General features: G+C 38.5%; 1 protein-coding gene across 1 annotated transcript in view; it reads left to right on the top strand.

The window, feature by feature from the left end:
* The window catches only part of LOC117428239 (phosphatidylinositol transfer protein beta isoform), a 70673-nt gene extending 51882 nt beyond the window's left edge, over positions 1-18791 (top strand). The window contains exons 9-11 of the mRNA XM_058994783.1: positions 6788-6898; positions 7465-7587; positions 16990-18791. Coding sequence (XP_058850766.1) covers positions 6788-6898; positions 7465-7587; positions 16990-17040 — 285 coding nt within the window. The 3' untranslated portion in view covers positions 17041-18791. The remainder of the gene's footprint in view (positions 1-6787; positions 6899-7464; positions 7588-16989) is intronic.
* Positions 18792-19436: the final 645 nt, after the last annotated feature.

Here is a 19436-nt window from a genome sequence, read left to right as displayed (position 1 = left end):
TGATCTTGGCTGGAGGCCGATAGGGGCCATTTAGTGGGGAATAAAAGGGCAATGCTTCAAATGTTATCATAAATACAGTATTTATTTGGAACACAGGGCAGGGTACACTTTTTACACAGAGAGCGATGAGTGTATGGAATGGGTTACCCCACATTGTTGATGCTGAATCATTGGGGTTCTTTATGTCCAGACTTGACAAAGTTTTGCGATCAGTTATCTACTAATAATCAGACGAGCATTGGCCAATCCTCTCATTCTTAAATGTTCTTAGTATTCAAGACCATTGGTAACTTGCTGCACTGGCCAGGCTGATGAGAGCCTCTAAGCTAATGTTTTATATTGTGGTGGATGAGCGGGGCTAGTTGTTTGCTACTTGGCACCTTTTTAGGCTAATTCTCGGGAAGCTGGGAATGGAATAATTAACCATGCTGCATACATTTGAACTGGGATTGAGGGAATAATCTATAAATCTGATCGATTGAGGTGTGCTTGCTACACATTCTGTGCACTCATAAGGAGTGGGTTTTTTATTCATTTGTAATGCAACTCATTTGACTTTTTGCATGTAATCCTTGACACCTAGCCTCACTCAAACCACATAAAAGACAAAGCACTCAAATAGGCTTGAGGGGAGTCTTGGCTTAAGCCCCTATGGAATAAAAACCTAGATTAAATTACATATAGTTGTCTTCCACATCAACCAGAAAGATTTACAGCTGAAAAATAGGTTATTGCTGCAAATACAAAAGGCAAACTAGATCCATGGGTTGGGAAGGCAGGTTGCCTGGTAATGTAACCAAACATAGTCAAAAATGCATTACTTTCCTCCGGGCCCCTTTTCACATATCTTTGGAGTAACACGATCACCATTTTTAAATGAAAACATGATTTGGACCTTTTGAATTCCATTTAAAATAAGAAACATGAAAGCCAAGGAAAACAATTGCATCAGCTGACCTTTCAGAGGCACCAAGTCACCAGAATTGTGCAGGGAACCATATGAAGATACTGGCACATTTTTGAGCAGAAGCTGAGGGTCATGAAAGTACTAGCCTACATACCGAAGGATTTAAATGCATTTAAAATGAGTGTTAATTATGGGCTAGGTTTTAAATAGGGCAGAGGTGTTGAGCGTTTTGGTGCACCTTTTGTTTTTTTCATCTAAATCCCTGTTAACTAGTTGCTTTTTTTTCTTCAATGAAAGCGCTGAGCAATTTCTTGCACCCCCGGCCATAAAATCAATCAATCAATCATCTTTTAATTTTTGTACATAATCTACAATAGGTGCTGCAAAGGTAATGAGAAATATTATACTGTATATATTTTTTTAATGTACATGAACATTTTCATTGATGTTTCACAGTTTACTGCTGGACATGAAAAAAGTTTATCTTCATTGTAAATGTACTGCAGTTTATAGTGTATCGCTCAATTAGAGCAGGAAAGTTGCACTTTGTGTATCTTAATAATTAAGCTGCACCAGTTACATGCTTTGCATTTGAGCACACACACACTCTGATATGTGACTGGACTTCATAAGCACAGATTCACTATCGCTGTTTTTCTGTGGTGACACACAGCCAGCCAGAGTGAGAGAGAGAAACTATTTAAATTTGAGTCAGGTTGAAATGATATGCTCTGTCTGTAGATGGCTTACGAGCAACACCCTCCTAGGCTTGGGAATTACGTATTATTCTCTAGCTTGATGCATGCAGCAGGACTCCAGTGAACAGCATTGACCAAAGGGCAACTGTGGAGCCCTTTGGTTCATTGTGGAACCAGGTGTAAAAGAAACCTGCTCTAACTGGCTCCCTCATTCCTCTGGGTACTCGCCTCTGTTTAGCCCAGGAGCAGTCCGCCTTGTGTGCTTTTTCAAATGGCATTTAATTAAAAAAAAAAAAGAAAAAAAAAAAAAGAAAACTCAAACAAGGGAGGCGCATTCTTTGAGAATAGTGGGATAGGAAGCAGAGACGTCTATGAGCACCGGCCAATGTGTTTTCTCAGTCTCCTACAGGTATTATCTTACTGCTCCAGGCGGCTGTCCCTCAAGACAGGTCATTGTGATAACACTGGCTGCATTTCCCCACCGGGCCCAGTTGGTAAAAAGATGTATAGAATTAATTCGGTAGGGTATAAGAGTAAGCTTTAGAAAAGCTCTCTTGCACACTTCTAAAAGGATAAAAAGCTGCTCTTGCTGATTTCAGTGTTCTAAAAGTGTATTTAATTTTGGTCTTTATATTGAATGCTTTAAACAAAGTTTCAAATTACATTTCCATATTTAAAGAATGCATAAACAATGCAAGCAAGACTGGAAATAGCCAATAGCTTCAAGGTTACTGAGACTGGAATCGGTGTTTTGTTAGCAAGGACCATTTTACACCATTCCTTATCAATCTGGCTCAATGCTGCGAAAATAAAACAAGGTGTAGTATCCCAAACTGCAGAGCAAAGGCTGAGACAATGAAAGCACATATGGGGACAATTGTATCATCTCCAGTACTTCGAGTTAGTGCTAAGTGGCTAGCTCAGCCTCAGTGCCAAATCGCAACATGTCAAGAAAAAGACTCCCTAGTGGAAGTTTTTGATTCTTTTAAACACACAAATTCCCACTAAAGCTGGCTAATAAATGGGGGTATAGTACATTTAAACTTCAGGATGAAACACATTTACATTTATTGTGAATGTTTGTAATCAAAAAAGCCATCAGAAAAAGCGCCCATCCCTTTTTATGACTGCAAAATTGTGTAAGCATTTCATTGTATATTGAAAAGATTGTAAATAAATATTGAATATGAAATAAATTGCCTTACACATACTACTGTGTATACTAAGGCTAACACTTGCATTTGGCCTGCATATTTTTGACAACGGTTAAAAGTTTAGGCATATTTCTAAACGTTTAACACTTGGCAATCATTTAAACTCTAACACCCCTAGTTATAATCTCACTGTAATGGCTGCAAATGCAGACCATACCTTTTATCCAATGTAGAAATAAGAGCTACATTGACTGACTACAGACATTGTAGGCTAAAAAGTTTGCTAGACAAGGTTATTTTCTTACTCATAATTTCTATTATTGTTCAAATTTTGTTTTTGACTAACGTTTTTTAATATGATCAGCCTGGCTCACAAATGGATACCTGGTCTTCCCAATCGTTCCTGCAATGATTCAGATGTATGGTTTTGTTCAGGTAGCCTCTGGTTAGAGGTCAGCCTGTAATTTAGACATTATGAAATGAGCAGATTGATACCCTGACAATTGGTATAAGATAAGGTCTGACTGGCTGCAGGGTAATGAAATGACTGGTAGAAAAGAGGTATTATACACACAAAGTGGCTTCTTATTTGCTGGACATTTTATCCTTTTGAATTTGCTATGAAGTGCAGATGGGTATATCAATCTGAAGTAATTGAACTCTTTTTGTTTTGTATGAAGTAACTGGAAAAGCACAGTCCAATTTTGTATGGATAACAGTTATTATGTTAATGCAACTAGCCACTACCAAACTGAAAATTGCAGCTCTGGATAGCAACACAGTAGTAAAATATTTAAACATGTTCCAAGTGTTAAATGCTTACGGCTGGTTTCACATACGTTGATTAGCACTAATCTTGAACTTCCTAATGTTATCTTGGGTAAGGTAAAACCAGCTATTCGAGTGTATTCAAAGATGCATGTCAGAGGTGTTTCTACAGAGGGATGTGTACAGTTAGTCTCTTTTAGTATTCTAGTAGCTAAACTGATGCATTTCACCCTGCTACAACTGCAGCTGTCAAAGGGGTCTGAATGTCCTCTGAAAGCATGGTCAAAGCTGAGGATTGCAAAACAGAAAATGTGGATCACCTTTTCTCTGGGTGGTGGTTTTGTTTTCCTGATCACTTTACATAGGCAGTATCTACAGAACTGATAGTTTCAACACACAATCGCACACATTTTTTCAGTTTAAAAATAAATTGAACTGCAGGACGCCTTTCAAGCAGCCTTAAATATTTCAACTGTTTTAAAACTAATTGGACATTTCAAAATGAGATAACCCAAAGCCAGTTGTGCCAGGTTTGCCACCTTTTCCGATTGTTTAACGGCTTGGAAATAATCATTCATTGACAAAACCGCCTGGAAAAATCTAATCTAGAGATCAGAGAATGGTAGAATAAACCCTTGACAGAAAATCACTAGTGTATCCACCATACATCTTTAAATTCTAACACTACAGTGCCAGCGGTGTTTAACATTGCTCTTGGTCATTTTCTGCCAAAGCAAACCCACTTAAATAATTACCAAAATTATCTAAGGAAGGGGGGACAGAGAGAGGGAGAAAAAAATAAAACATATTCACCGGCAACAAGCCAGCTACCCGGAAAGGAAACAGACATTCGGCAGTCTGGGGCAGTGTTGGAGGAGGAAATGTCATCACTCGTAACTGTCTCTTTTCATCTGTGCTTCTCTGCCCTGTTAGGATCCTCTGCTGCCATCAAATACAGGCAGTTACTCAACAGAAGTCACTGCAGGGTAAAAGATCACTCCGACAACTTTACTTTGTCTTCTAGACAGTACCTCTGAGGCCTACAGAGGTCATGTCAGTTGTTTTTATTTGTAAAAGAAAAGATGCAGTTCCTTCTCCTCAAGGTGGAATCTCAGTGTTGAGCTGACAGATTCACTTAAATAAAGAAAGAGAAATTATTACTGGGAGGTGGGGGCGACAGGATGAATACTGTTCGTTGTGCCCCAGACAGTTTTCCGAAGCAGTCAAGTTAATTCTGATCTTAAATAAAATAGTTATAAAAGGTCATTGGCTCATTTATATTTACGGGGGGCTTTAGTCTCTTTTCTGTATCGATTGAACTATTATAAAAAAAAATGAATACAGTATAGGGTGCTTTAAGATACAAGCTGATTTTCACCCCACTACAGAAATATACATACAACAACCCTATATGATACTCTTATGAGCTGCCTTTACAGACTCCGATTAACACTGATCTTGGACTATCTAATGTTCACTTGGTTAGTGCTAATAGGGGCTTGTGGAACCAGCTATGTATAAAATGATATCCTGTTACAATGAAGGGCTGTCTAGAGATTATTAAGATTGTTTATACAACCATTCATTGACACGTGGGGGCAAGGTGTAAATGAAACCTGAAGAAAAAACAAGATACATTTTTAAAGTTTTAAGCAGGGCAGCTCATCAAAGTTATGTGCACTGTTATGCCATTAACATGCTCAAAATCTAACTTGTGTTTTTTATTGGTTTTGTTAGAAGTCTGTACAATGTAGCAAAACAATTCAAAGCCATCCGAAAAGTAGCTCTGATCATATGACTTTTCAGGTAAATCCCATTACAGCTTTCATTTTCCACATTTCATAGCTTTTTTGATAGTTTTTTCCTGAGCAAAGAGAGAAATGCAACACAAATAGGTTTACAATGTCTGAGCCATCTCACAGTGTTAACCTCCAATCATCTTGCTGCTCGAGGGAAAATCGAAGGGCATTTGAATAAGATGAATTGTTAAATTCATGTTTTACCAAGACCTCTTCGACAGTGAGACTGAAACAATCTGGGGGCTTAAATCCACTTTCTTACTTTTATTAGCACTTTGGCCCTCATTTTTCCTCTGTTTTGAATATTGATTTGGTCTTTAGCTTGTATTTTGTTCATTTAAGTTATTTGAAAGATAGTTGCATCTGTTGCTTCCTGGTATCAAATAACTACCAGGTTCCCTCCAACAGTCTAGCTGCAATCGGGCTCAAGATTCTGTAGAGAAAATTAGATACCTAGAAGAAATGGTCCAATGTTTTAAATCTGAAACATTGTTTTAAAAAGTAGCAAAAGATCTTCAACACTTTTTGCCCTCCTTTTATGTCTCCTTTTTGCCCTCCTTTTAGTCAAAATGAAGGGGATTTGGTGTTAATGTAAGAACATTTGAAAATGTATGAATGAGAGGCCAGTCAGCCTTTATAAGCTGATCTGGTTTCTAGTAGCTGATTTGTTATCAAAACTTTGTCAAGTTGAGTCTTAAAAGATTCAAGTGATTCTGTCTCAAGAACATGACTAGGTAGCCCGTTCCATAACTTCATTCTGAATGAAACACCCCTCATGTCTGATGTAGTCATTTAAAAGTCCAATATGATCACCCCACTTCACAATATACAGTGATATGTATACACACGAGACAATATATGGTGCATTTGGATATAATGGAGGCATGTGTTTCACGCTTGCATTTTTCCCAGTCTTGAGGACCACAATTGTTGTGGAATTTGGCACAGGTATTTGAATGTGTTGTCAAAACCTACTTTTACAGATTTGTTTGGTTGGCCTGTTGAAAGCTGTATCTTGAGAACTAGTTCTCTGAATTTGATAAGCTACGCATAATCATGTGTTACAAGCTGTTTTTCTACAGTACTGTGAATGTTGGTCATGGTGATCTAGCTTATCATGCTACTGACACCAAACTGTCCGAGAGAACAGGATTACAAATGTTATCGCTGCTGAAGCCAGCTATTGGAACACTTATTTACACTTACTGGGCACCCAGCAGGCATATAAAACCTGCACAAGATTTGTGCACAATAGATTCAATCAAGATGTACAAACAGTTACTTTTTAGAACTTTACGGTAAAGGAATTAATGGACCTATTTTTTTATTGAGCCTGCTTCTCACACAAGAACCAGCAAGTCCAGCTGCAAATCAGTAAACCCTCAGCTCTGACCAGCATACGTCATGGGCTGTAACATTTTCTGTAACATTTAAACTGTAGTTTTCTTTCCCTGTTAACAGAAAGAATTAGCTGGCAACCAGGACTGTCCTCGAATGTGTGCTTACAAGCTGGTGACTGTCAAGTTCAAGTGGTGGGGCCTGCAGAACAAAATTGAGCACTTCATCCACAAGGTAATGTCTCTTGAAGAGCTGCTCCTTTTTCTTTTCTACACCTCACACACAAAATCTGTTTCTGGTTATTATTTTTTTACGGCATGGTACTGATGCACGCAGTTGAGTTTTAAGGATCCTTATTCAATACGTCTGTCTGTCACACTCTACAGTGTGAACACGGTACCAATCTTGATTTTGCACCATTCTTAACCAGACTTGTATCAGACTCCTCTTCATGTTTCATAATTGCATTTCTCTATAAACTACATTTGTATACACACAGTTTTAATCTTTGAGGTACTGTGCTGTGGTACAATTGAGAGACTTCTGTATGTGCACTGGTTTTCCTCTGGTATGGGCATGCAGTCTATCACTGTCAGAATACAGAGCTGCGGGTTACACAGTTGCGTCTGCTTGACCACAGAGATCAGAGCTGTTGTTCTCCTCGTCTGTCTTTCTTGATTCTGCTAGTGAGGGTCGTATTTGAGTTATTTTAACTCGAGGTATTTCATTTGAATTCTGCTTTGTTCTGGTAAATGGAACCCATGTGTAATGTTGCGTTTCCTTCATGTTGTTACTTTCAGCAAGAGAAGAGGATTTTCACCAACTTCCATCGCCAGCTCTTCTGCTGGATTGACAGATGGGTTGAGCTGACGATGGCGGATATCCGGAGAATGGAGGACGAGACACAAAAAGAGCTTGAAGAGGTACAGAATTCCTGAAAGGCCCTTTTTATTAGCTGGCTAAGACAGTAACAACTCTGCTCAGGTGTCAGTCACTTGGAGCTAGGAAGAAAGACTTCAGTTAATGCGGTTCTGCACTGGATGTGAGTGAGTTTTTATCAAACGCGAACGCTCCAAGGCGGGAATCTTTCACGTGAGCCTGTCCATATTTATTTCTGTATGATTCCATGCATCTCTTTAGTGCCAAAAAGGAGAGTCCAAAGTGTACACATGATTAATAAAATATTGGTATTAATGTTATGATATGACAAAGAATATATTTAGGTTTTTATACACTGGTGGATCTGGGGGTTCTAGAAAGGCTTCCTGATTTAATTGCAGTAGATATATTAAATGCTCTTACGAGACACACCAATAATGCCTGCGATGTTCTGCCAGGTATTGCCCTTTTTTGTCTTGATTTGCATTTAATGAGCAATCATAGAGCAGAGGATACCGCTGCACTTCATGAATCAGTCTCTCGTCATCCATGTGCCACATGGATTTGTGTTTTGACCTGTGTCGAATTTGTTGACATTTATTTCTGTTCATGTGGGCACACTCACGCCACCAAGACTGGCTGCTGGCATCGCTGGTGGTGGTGTAGTCACACTCATCTATCCCAGTCGCTTCGGAATGTTTTGCTCCTGTCCAGTGTAGAACCACCTTTCGACATAGTACTAGGAAGACCGGCTTTACTTAGAGATGGATTTAGTGGCGTGATGTTACATTTACCAACACCTTTGCAGAGTGCACTTTTGGTAGACTTTAATTTTGTTACGCTAATAATACTTTTTAATATAATAATACTGATGTTAAACTAAAGGGGAACAATATTTCTGAAGCATTTCTCTCAATTTCCAATTTCAATTCTGTCAAATTAGTCCTATAGTTCCTCCTCTTAACTTTTGGTTTTTACATTAAGAAATGTTTTGTGTAGTTTATAAAAGTCCCCCATGTCTTTGGGTTTTCTACAAAAGTAATTGCTATGATAAATATATTGTTTCCCTTTGAATCAAGTGTATGGTTAGATCTATGTATGCAGAAGTCTATTCATTCCACAAAGGAGCTAGGCCACACAGCGTACCACTGACATTGGTACAAGTAAACCTAAAGGTGGAATGAATATGCTATTCCGGTTATTAGATTTTGACTTGTGTCACCACAAAAGTGAAAGGAAAGCATTAGAACATTTAATTTAGCCTAGCAAATGCTGTGGTTAGAAAGAAGTCACTTTTCAACATTGCAGTGAAATTGATGGAGGTATATTGGGCCACAACATTCCAAGACTACCAACATTCAACATTGTCACTCTATCTGTGTGTGTGTGAGACTCTTAGTGTTCCAGAACACCCTGCAAAGTTTACAAGAAACGCATGACATTATCTTGCGCTGTCTCATGGTGCCTGTATCACAGCATTCTATTAATCATTTTGCCAACTCATTTGAAATATTTAATCCAGCCATTGCAGATGCATGTTATTTTACCAGCTGCTTTCCTTCCACATTGTGTTGCCACAATAGAAACTGTACTAACCCATGAATGAACTGGGCTCCGGCACCAGTGGGGATGAGTTCTCCACAGGCATTCGTCGCTCCAGTTCTCTTCTCTGTCCATACTAACCCAGCTACACTTCAAGGCTTGTGATTGCTAGCTGACAGTTTTATTTTACGTCTAGATGCGTAAGAAGGGTTCTGTTCGAGGAACGTCGGCAGCGGATGATTAGGAGAGTCCTCTGTAGGTTCAGAGGCAGGCTGTGTAAGTTTATGGAAGGAGGAGGGAGATCAGAACGCAACGCATTGGTGATGAGCATTTCATTTCAAACAATCACAATTATCCCTACTCTGCAAGCGCAGGTATTTTGCTTCCATTTCTGTCACTGGGATTTTAAATAGTGGCGAGACAAAATGGTATGTTATTACTGTTATCCTTAGAAATTCTCCTAAGAAATGCTTTAGGAGAATGCTGTAGTCAGCTGTGTGATCACACTAATTGCTTTATAGATAGATTTTTATTTATTAAAGTAAATGTATTTTAACTTAATGGTATACATTTCTAGTATAAGGTATATATTTTTTAAATCGTCTTTGTGCTATTGATATAGAAAACAATAGAAAATAATGCACAGCACAAGTTTAAACTGTTGTAAAGCCAAATATTGATGCAATGTAGAACAACGCTTTAAATAAAAAAAAGTACTGCAGGCCAGCATTTGTAAGGATTGACTACAGTCTGAAAAGCATTAGTTGATTTTGTTAATGTTCATTAACATTATTCATATGTGTGTCCTTCCTGGCTGTTTAGCTGGCAACTTCTGACCTGTATTCCAATACAAATCTGGCCAATTACCTAGCTAAGATATAATTGAATTACTGATACATTTTAAAATAAGTACACTCGAGTCTCACTAATTCAAACCCTGTTCAAATTATAATTTGTTTGGAGTACTAAAAATCTATATTTTAATGTTTTAATACTAGGTCATCTACAGTAATACACCTTTAAAAATATATATATTTAAAAGCTGTAAATATTTTACATACATATGGTAGGACTAGGATAGTTTTAGCTTGGTTTCTACAGCTGCTAAAGGCATGCATTTCATTATGATAGCATGGTTCAGGTTATATATCTGTTCTGATTTACTGTGGTTTGGATTAGTACATTACACTAGAAAAAGTCTACAGTACATTCAACTATGAGAGCATGATGCATTTACACTTTTGGAAACTGAACAATTTAAATTGGAACGCTATAAGGAAACTCCTCCTAACCCAGGCCAGGGAAATGGGAGAATAACTGGTCTGGGAAAGCAATATGCTTGCTCTCTCGAGGCAGGTTTACATGCCACAGCCTCATGGTTAACACAAGTAACATGCCCCTGTGAAATGTTTACAGGGGCTTAATTGTTCGACCTGTGAACCTTTTGATCCCTGTGAAAGGAGTGGAAGCAGTATGCGTGACGTTTCAGATGATTCTGAATTGTGTTTCTTCACGTTGTGCCGATTTCCACATGTATGTGTTTTCTTGCTGAGGCTGGAACCCCGGCTGGTCCTGCAGTTTTCAATTCAAGTTGAATCATATGTTTGCAATCTTGTATCATCTCGGGCTTTTTCATGTTGGGCACTAAATGGTGTGGTGTACTGTCATATTGGGTCAATGCTGGGTCAAGCAGTTTTAAAAAAAAAAAAAAAACAGGTTACAAGCAACATGATAGATTCAAGTAACCTTAGAAATCCTGCTCAAAGTAATGATGGTTACAGTATTTCTATGTAAAGCCGTTCAGTTTTCAGACTGCAAATCAAACAGATCACATTTTTTCTATGAATTGTAATTTTGAAGGAGTTTTAACCAATAGTTTGAATCCACTGTATTGCCTCTTATTAGCATTAGTAGAATTATAGTGGTCCCTGCGATCTGTTACCATGTGACCTACAGCGCAGGGCGTGATTGGGTACTAAATAGAAAGCCATGCTTTGTCTTGCAGTTCAAAATCGGGCTCAATGTTGTGAATACTATTAAGAAAATAGATTTTAAAGCCTGAACTAGTAATGCACTGGGAGACAAGTCCTTAATCTTTTTCACTTGAACTCTTAAGTTCTATACAAATGCAGTATTATACTTGAAGATGTTAGGAGTGAGTATATGGTGATAGTTTGGTGAAAATCGGTATAGGTATAGCGTTCAAGAGTGGGATGGATGGACACTTTGTGTATAAGGGTCCACATTGTTTTTTCATGTCAAGTTGTACTGTCAACTTTATGGGGACAGTCCTCTGCTTTCTTGATTTCAATTGTGTTCTGGTAGGAGTACCCTCTGAGTAGCAACTAGAGGTATCTTGATGCTGAATCACTTGGATCCTTTAAGACCCCGTTTTGACAAATGTTGTGATATCAATCGGCTACCATGAAGCGTTCAAGCATGGATGGGCCCGAAATGGTTTCCTCTTGTTTGTACATTTCCTTATGTTAATCTCTCTCTCTCTCTCTCTCTCTCTCTCTCTCTCTCTCTCTCTCTCTCTCTCTCTCTCTCTCTCTCTCTCTGTCTGTCCGCATAGGTTCATGAGCTGGACCCTAATACATGGAAGTGTGTGGAGGTGGTACCTCTCTCTCTCTCTCTCTCTCTCTCTCTCTCTCTCTCTCTCTCTCTCTCTCTCTCTCTCTCATATATATCTATATCTATATCTATATATCTATCTATCTATATATCTATATCTATCTATATCTATATCTATATCTATCTATATATATATATCTATATATATATATATATATATATATCTATCTATCTATATATAGCAAACATTTTATTTGCATAGTTAATATTTTTTTAAACATGAAATAAATCTAAGTAAACAATATAAAAATAGTGGTACTTGCTTCCTTACTGGAACAGAGTGCTGTCATTTGTTAAAGGCAAGCATGCAGTGGGCTCCCGAGTGGCGCATCCAGTAAAGGCGCTCCTCGCAGAATGTGCCCTATAGCCTGGAGATCGCTGGTTCGAATCCAGGCTATGTCACAGCTGACCGTGACCGAGAGTTCCTAGGGGGCGGCGCACAATTGGCTGAGCGCTGCCCGGGTAGGGAGGGCTTAGGTCGGCAGGGGAATCCACGGCTCACCGCGCACCAGCGACCCCTGTGGCCGATAGGGCGCCTGTGGCTCTGCAGTGGAGCCGCCAGATCTGTGTTGTCCTCCGGCACTATAGGTCTGGTAGCATTGCTGTGGATCTGCAGTGCGAAAAATGACGGCTTGGAAGGAGCACGTTTCGGAGGACGCGTGTTTCAGCCTCCGTTTCCTGAGTCGGCGGGGGGGTTGCGAGCGGTGAGCCGGGGATACAGATAATAATTGGGCATGCTAAATTGGGGTGAAAACCGGGGTAAAAATAATTGGCGATGACTAAATTTATAAAAAAAAAAAAAAGGCAAGCATGCAACGTCCCCCAGCAGTTGCTGCCGACATTCTGTGTCTGGCGTGGACTTGCCCATACACTGAGACTGCACGTTTTGCATCGACTGAATTGGTTGGAAGTGTAAGGCAAAGCTTTGCCAAGTTATACAGATGTGGAAATCGATTAGAAACTCGGTTACCCAAGTGCATCTGGCATACTTTAATAAAGGCAATATATGCAGCACGTTCTTTATCATGTTATTTGTCCCATCCAATAATTTATTTTATTAGTACTGAGTCAAAACAAAGAAAACGTGCCTATTCTGGTCTAAAATTCTTACTAAGTAAGCAGCAGGTTGTTTGAAGCGAGGTGGCTGTGCTGGATCGTACCTGTAGTACTGATTTAACTTGGCTACAACCGTCAGGAAAACTTTGTCTGCGCTGACTATCCAGTTTGTTTTCTGAAAGCTGTTTATTTTACGTTCTGTCCAGCAGCCTCTGTAGTAGCCTTTTGTTTAATGTGTGATTCTGAAGCTAAATAGCGATTGATCGTATTTTCTCCAAAGACACATTACAAGATGTGCAAGCCAATTACCTCCATCTGCATGTACAGTTTATTTGGGAAATATCTTGACACGATCATCAATCGAAATATACTTTTTTTTTTTTTTGCTTTGTCGTCCATTTCTGGTATTTTACCTCCAATGCTGAAAACTAGATTTTAGCAACCAAAATCAAAACAATGCAGCACTGACTTTGTCCCACCCCCTACTGTACAGTACAGGTCACAGAAAAGCCAGTACAGACGCACTAATAGGCCGATTAAAACATCGTTGTCATTTGAACGTTAACAGAGTATTTTTTGTATTAACAGAGTATTTTGCCTAAGTGCAATGCACACAGGGTGGCAAAGGAATAAAAAAAAAAGCCGATCTACAGAAGGAAGATACGTAGTTTGCGTCGCTTGCGTTGTGCAGTAGTTCATTTAAACAAGGTTTCTTTTTTTTCTTCTCTCTCCGTACTTGTCTGGTATGCATTGACCCCTAAAAGAATTGAATGAATTTCACGGTGACCCCTTAATTTACCGATTTTCCACGAAATCGCGATTTAGGTAGACCCCTGTTTTATATACAATTTCCTGGGAATTTCAGTGTTTATTACCAATAAATGTAATAATTAAATAAATACATTCTAGGTACAGGAAGAAGTATCTGGGAAAATATTGATAACTGAGGCAAGATTCTTAAATCAGATGCAGCTGGCCCATTTAAATTAATTCAATTATAGTTAACTAATACCATGTTCAGGGGTTATAGTAATATAATGTATAATAGAGCTTGATATTGATGTGATACAGCCATCTGATGTTTCTTTGTATGAGATGGCTCTTTGTATCAGGTGGGTATGACTTCACATTAATCAGGTGTACTTGCCTCACTATATATTATTAAAGCATATAGTATAAGGTGCTGTTTCAGCATAGTTTTTCTCCCGCTCTGGGTCACAGCAGCCAGTAAGCCCACTCTGACCTCTCGGAGCAGATATCTGCTGGTGCAGCAACTTATACAAAGTTCTATATGTAGCATGACTACATATTTATCATTTAGCTCCAGTGTATGTGTCCACATTTTTATTAGTATTTAAAAGTCATGCTTTATTTGATTATTTATTTCAGAATTCTCCCTTACTGTTGACTCCACTTCTCCTCTTATACCTGCTCATGCACAACATGGCGATTTCCTGTCTTATTGCGGCGTATTGTTTTTGCCCATTTCATGCTGCCATGGTTGTCACCGAGTGCAGTTCAGTGTCACTGCCAGGTGGTGGCCATCTTCCCTTCTGTTTGCCTCATTTCATAATTTGCTCACCTTATTCACCTGTCAAGAAATGAAATTAAGCATGACCACTTTTATAAACAGTATTGTTCCTTTTAAAGACATGAATGCTATACTATCTGGATGCCTTCTGGTATAATTCTGACAAAGCTACCTGCCTTTTTATTTTTGACAATGTTTCCATTCATTTGAAAGGTGGGCTGTTTTGGATGATTCCCAATATAGTGGGTGTTACTTTCTGCTGAATTATTTTTCAGAAATGTTGACTGCTTCATTTAGCCTGTTCAACTTTGTAAAACTTGATTTATTCTCCTTGCTTGTATTTTTTTTTTAATAGGAGTTTTTTTTTTAACCCATATTAAACTTGGGGTCAATTCTGACCCAGGTTAGAATTAACTCTTTAGTCCTTTTAAAATAATTTCTAACTAGCAAGGATATATTCTGATTTAAATACAAATTTGATATGTAGTGTTTTTGGGCAATGAAGAACATAATTAAGATGCATTATTATTATTATTATTATTATTATTATTATTATTATTATTATTATTATTTATTTCTTAGCAGACACCCTTATCCAGGGCGACTTACAATTGTTACAAGATATCACATTATTTTTACATACAATTACCCATTTATACAGATGGGTTTTTACTGGAGCAATCTAGGTAAAGTACCTTGCTCAAGGGTACAGCAGCAGTGTCCCCTACCAGGAATTGAACCCACAACCCTCCAGTCAAGAGTCCAGAGCCCTAACCACTACGCCACACTGCTGCCCTTAGTGGGTAAAATGCTTATATGCATCCAAATCGTAATAAGTTGAAAAAGTTAATCCTAACCAATACTTTAAGCTCGGCATAGAAACCAGGACCAGAGGACACAGTTAGAAATGAAGTGGAGGTGTGACTTGGGATGGAGGGTAAGAGATACTCCTTCAGAGTGGTGAGGGTATGGAATGGGTTACCTAGCCATGTTGTTGATGCTGAATCATTGGGATCCTTTAAGACCCGACCTTCAAGTTGTGAGATAATTGGCTACTAGGAAAAAGAGAAGCATAAATGGGCTGAATTGGTAATTTTGTTATGTTCTAATCTAACAGATCATAAACCCTTTGATGCAGGGGGGGGGGGGGGGGAGATATTCTGGTTTCAAAAGTATCTTTGGAGCCTACAAATAATATATCTAACTGCAGTTATCTAGAGAGCCTGTCCTTGTACTAATGGCACTCATTAAAGGAGGCTATGTCAGGATTTTTCATCAAATTGGCTTGTAATATGCTACGGGCAATTTGTTATGCTACATATGACACATTTCATTTCGACAGACTGCTATTTTGAGATGAAAGAGAACATAAATGTATTTAGTTAAGCTACTGTCAAATAACGAGAGTGTAATCCCACAACTACTTTCTGCTCACATTTAATAATTATTTATTTCGGCAGAATTTGTTTGAGTCAATAGCTTCAAATGCCATTTTAATGTTTTATTTTTGAACGTGCTGAAAGGTTAGGTAGCTCTCAAATGGAGTGTTAAACTGTGGAGTGTTAATCTGTAGATTGCTGCTAAATGCACTGCTGACTGACTGCTAATTTTTGATTTCCTCATTTCAGCATAGAGAAGGCAGACATCAGCACATAGTATTGTGAAATGGGAAGACTGCTGTCCTCAACGTGTAGTGAATATAGCTGAAAGCTACCTCAATAGGGTACTAATTAAATCTCAGAATTTTAGGAGCAGAACTCGGAACAACTCTGAAGGATTTCATGTATAAAATGGAACAAGAAAAATACACATTAAAATAGCATTTGATGCTATTTATGTTTTAAATAGACCCAGTTGACAGCACTCACTCATGCTTACAGTCTCCTTGCAAAGCTTGACATGTTGTGGAGGCTTGCTAGCCCATGTTTGGTTCTCAACAGTAAAAGCTCCAGATTTTACAAATGACACTGATTAACATGCAAATGGAATTCTGTTCTTGAAAAGAGTCTGTACTGTGTGAGAGTGCTCAGCCTCCATCTGCACCACATTGCTCCAATGCAAAGTTAAATTCTGAGATAAATTCTATGAAAAAGAGAAAATATTTCACTGGAGCAAGTCTTAATAAATGAGGCCCTTTGCTTGAGACATTTTGTTTTATTACAAAGATTTTCAAAAATTCAGTCCCACATTTTGTTTCTGTCCTAAGGCCTATATCATAACACTTTCCTGCGTAGTCAGAGTCTCTGCTACACAAGGCTATCATTTTCACTCAAGGCCTTCTTGTAAGTGGGAGGCAGGAGTGTCCTGGGGGAGAGTCAGTAAGGATTAATTGGGCCCACCTTTACATGTTCATTCTTCAAGCAATTAACCATACGATCCCTCTTGCTGAAGCTTTGACCTCACCAGGTGGCACCATAAGGACGACGTTTAAAGGATATAAATAAAACTGTAGTTCTAGGTTCTGATACTTCTATTGGCTTTTCATGTTGCCCCACAGACAGCTATTCATGTGGAAGGCGGGGCCTCATTTTGGTGACCAAGGCTTAAATGTACCTTGCCAGTTGCTAACAATATAGCACACCAAGAGCTCGATCACAGACGGTCTTTTTCAGTACAGAACATTAGGAAGATTGATGTTGAACTCACTTCTCCCTTTTTCTCTTTCCCTTTTTTCCCTCCACAGCTTCGGAAACAAGGTCAAGTGCGAGGAACCAGTGCAGCAAACGCAGAATGAGGACAATCGCTCACGGCGGTTGCCTTCTCACATTATTTAGGGGTTTGTTACAGGAGATCGACAGTACTGTACCTGACCTCACAATGCGGAAAGCTATAGAAAAAAATACTCACTGTAAATACCAGGGGCAGCATTTTAAATTCAAAACAATCCAACGACTCCCGTTAAGAGAAATAAAATGCACTTAGCAACAAAAAATACTAATTGGTAAGATCTTCTCATCCAGGTTTTGGACCAATTTTTTCCCCCCTTTTTGATGTTTTATTTCTTGTTTTTGTCTGCTATGTCATCAGTTTTCATGTTTAATTTCTGTTTTTAACCCCCCCCCCCCTTATATTATCACCATCTCTGTTTTGAATCCAGGTTTTAAATGTCAGCTTTACAGTTATACTGAAGACCTGACTTTTTGTTAGGTTGTGCTCTCTAGCTTAGAAAGTATTTCTGTTTATTCTGCCTTTGGATGCAAGTTAAGGCCGACGATGGCCTGAAGCTTTGAGTCTTCACTCGTGTAGTAGCCTTGGGCAGCCAGAGAGAGTCCAGTTAAATGATTGCTGGGTCAGGAAACCGTGAAAGTACTGCGACGAGTGAAGCCTAGTTAACGAGGTTTGAAGCGCTCAGGGTTAGCCTTTGCTTGTTTGTATTTCTCTTTGCTGGACTTTATCTCAAGCACTTGCCCTCAAAATATTCTTGAAAGCTGTATTATTTTTTCATATGATGGAATAAGAAATTTCACAGGCGCTTTGCTTACAAAATGCTGCTGCTGATGACTCCAGGCGTTGTAATTCTGCCCCCCTGTGGGATCAAGTTCATTAGAGCTGAATTTTACATATTTATTCGGGCAAATATTCTGAAACTTTTTTGTAATTAAGATCCTCCAGCTTTTAATAACATTATTATTTCAATAAATTGAAAGGAGACATGCTTCGTGGCAGGGCAGTGCTTGACTTATACATTTAATCTTTTCATACCTTCCTTGCTATCCTCTTTTATGAAAGGATCTAATGAGGAAACCAATATGTGGGACAGAAATCTGCTGCTTGTTCAAACCTAGCCTGCTGTTTCTTCCTTGCTCATTTACAATGTGCCGCAACAAGGGAGAGAGTCTAGGGATAGACATTTTATTTGTTCTTTATAAATCTAGTAGCAGTTTATCTCAATTTAACATGCATTTGATAATTGCTATAGGCACTTGCACGTCTTTTTTCTCGGATGTTTTTTATTTTAATTTCTGTGGCACATTTACAAGCTGCAGTGATGTCCAGTTGGTGTTCTAAAGTTGTGCCACTCACTGGGTCATACCTGTTACCATGCAGATGATACAGCTAGCTCTGTGAGCAGTAATAAAAGTGGTGTATTAATGTTCACTAACTTCCAATTCATCAGTATCAGAGGTATGTCTATCCCTGGAATATGAGATATGCAGGGCATCGCCTTTTCTTGACCTCATTGAAAAACGGAGTTTACTTTCTGTACAGCATCATTTTCTGGGGGTGGGGGGGTGGCAAATGTACAGTATAATCATGATTAAAAAATACCTTACTTGCAAAATTGACTACTGTTAATTTTCTGAACTGTGGATAATTTTAAATGTTTTTTTTTTTGTTTTTTTCAATCATCTGTGGAAATTCAGGGGAAATTTGTAGCGACTGTAAAATGTCACACTTTCTTTTTTGCGGTTTCACTTGTGAGCTGTAAGAGATATAGGCAATGGAACTAAACTGAATATCTAATAAATTTGAACACAAAGTACACTTTTTTTTGCCTGTTTTCCTTACTTTGTCCTGCTTCAGAACTGTAGGTTATTTGTTTGCCGGTTATTTTTTTTAAACATTGCACCCATAAATAACTACGAAATATAACCTAGCAATTACCGTATTCATTCCTTCATGCCTTAGTTTAATGACAGCCCACCGTACATATGATTAAAAATTATTCCTTTGCCACAAATCAAAGAACAGTCATAGTTTGTGTTCCAGTTTGAGACTACATTGAGCTTCCAACAAGGGAATTTAGGGAGATTGTATGGGCAACACGAAGGAGCTGCCTGCAATCGTACTCCAATGGACTGCAATCCTAACACTTCTTAATTAGGCTTGGGCCCCACTGGTGGTTTTGTACTGGTTTACACTGAGGCTAGTTTGTGAAACTCCTTTCACTTAGGGAGACCCAATCTGCATTGAAACACAGGTAAGTTTTTCACATTCACATTTGCACATTGGCAGCAAGGTCATCTCAAAAAGAAAAAATGGTATGTTAAATTTAAAAAAATGAAATCGCCTTACAAATGTTAACCTTAAACATTCACTGCTAATCGGTGCATTATACACTTTAGTAAGGTTTACAAAAAAAAGAAATCTGGTAAGGAAAAATATTGAAACTTCTGCTTTTCCTGTCAT

Source organism: Acipenser ruthenus, chromosome 21, assembly GCF_902713425.1.
Source record: "Acipenser ruthenus chromosome 21, fAciRut3.2 maternal haplotype, whole genome shotgun sequence".
NCBI classification, from domain to species: Eukaryota; Metazoa; Chordata; class Actinopteri; order Acipenseriformes; family Acipenseridae; genus Acipenser; species Acipenser ruthenus.
Note: the sequence above shows the minus strand (reverse complement) of the source record. Positions and strands in the feature narration are given on the sequence as shown.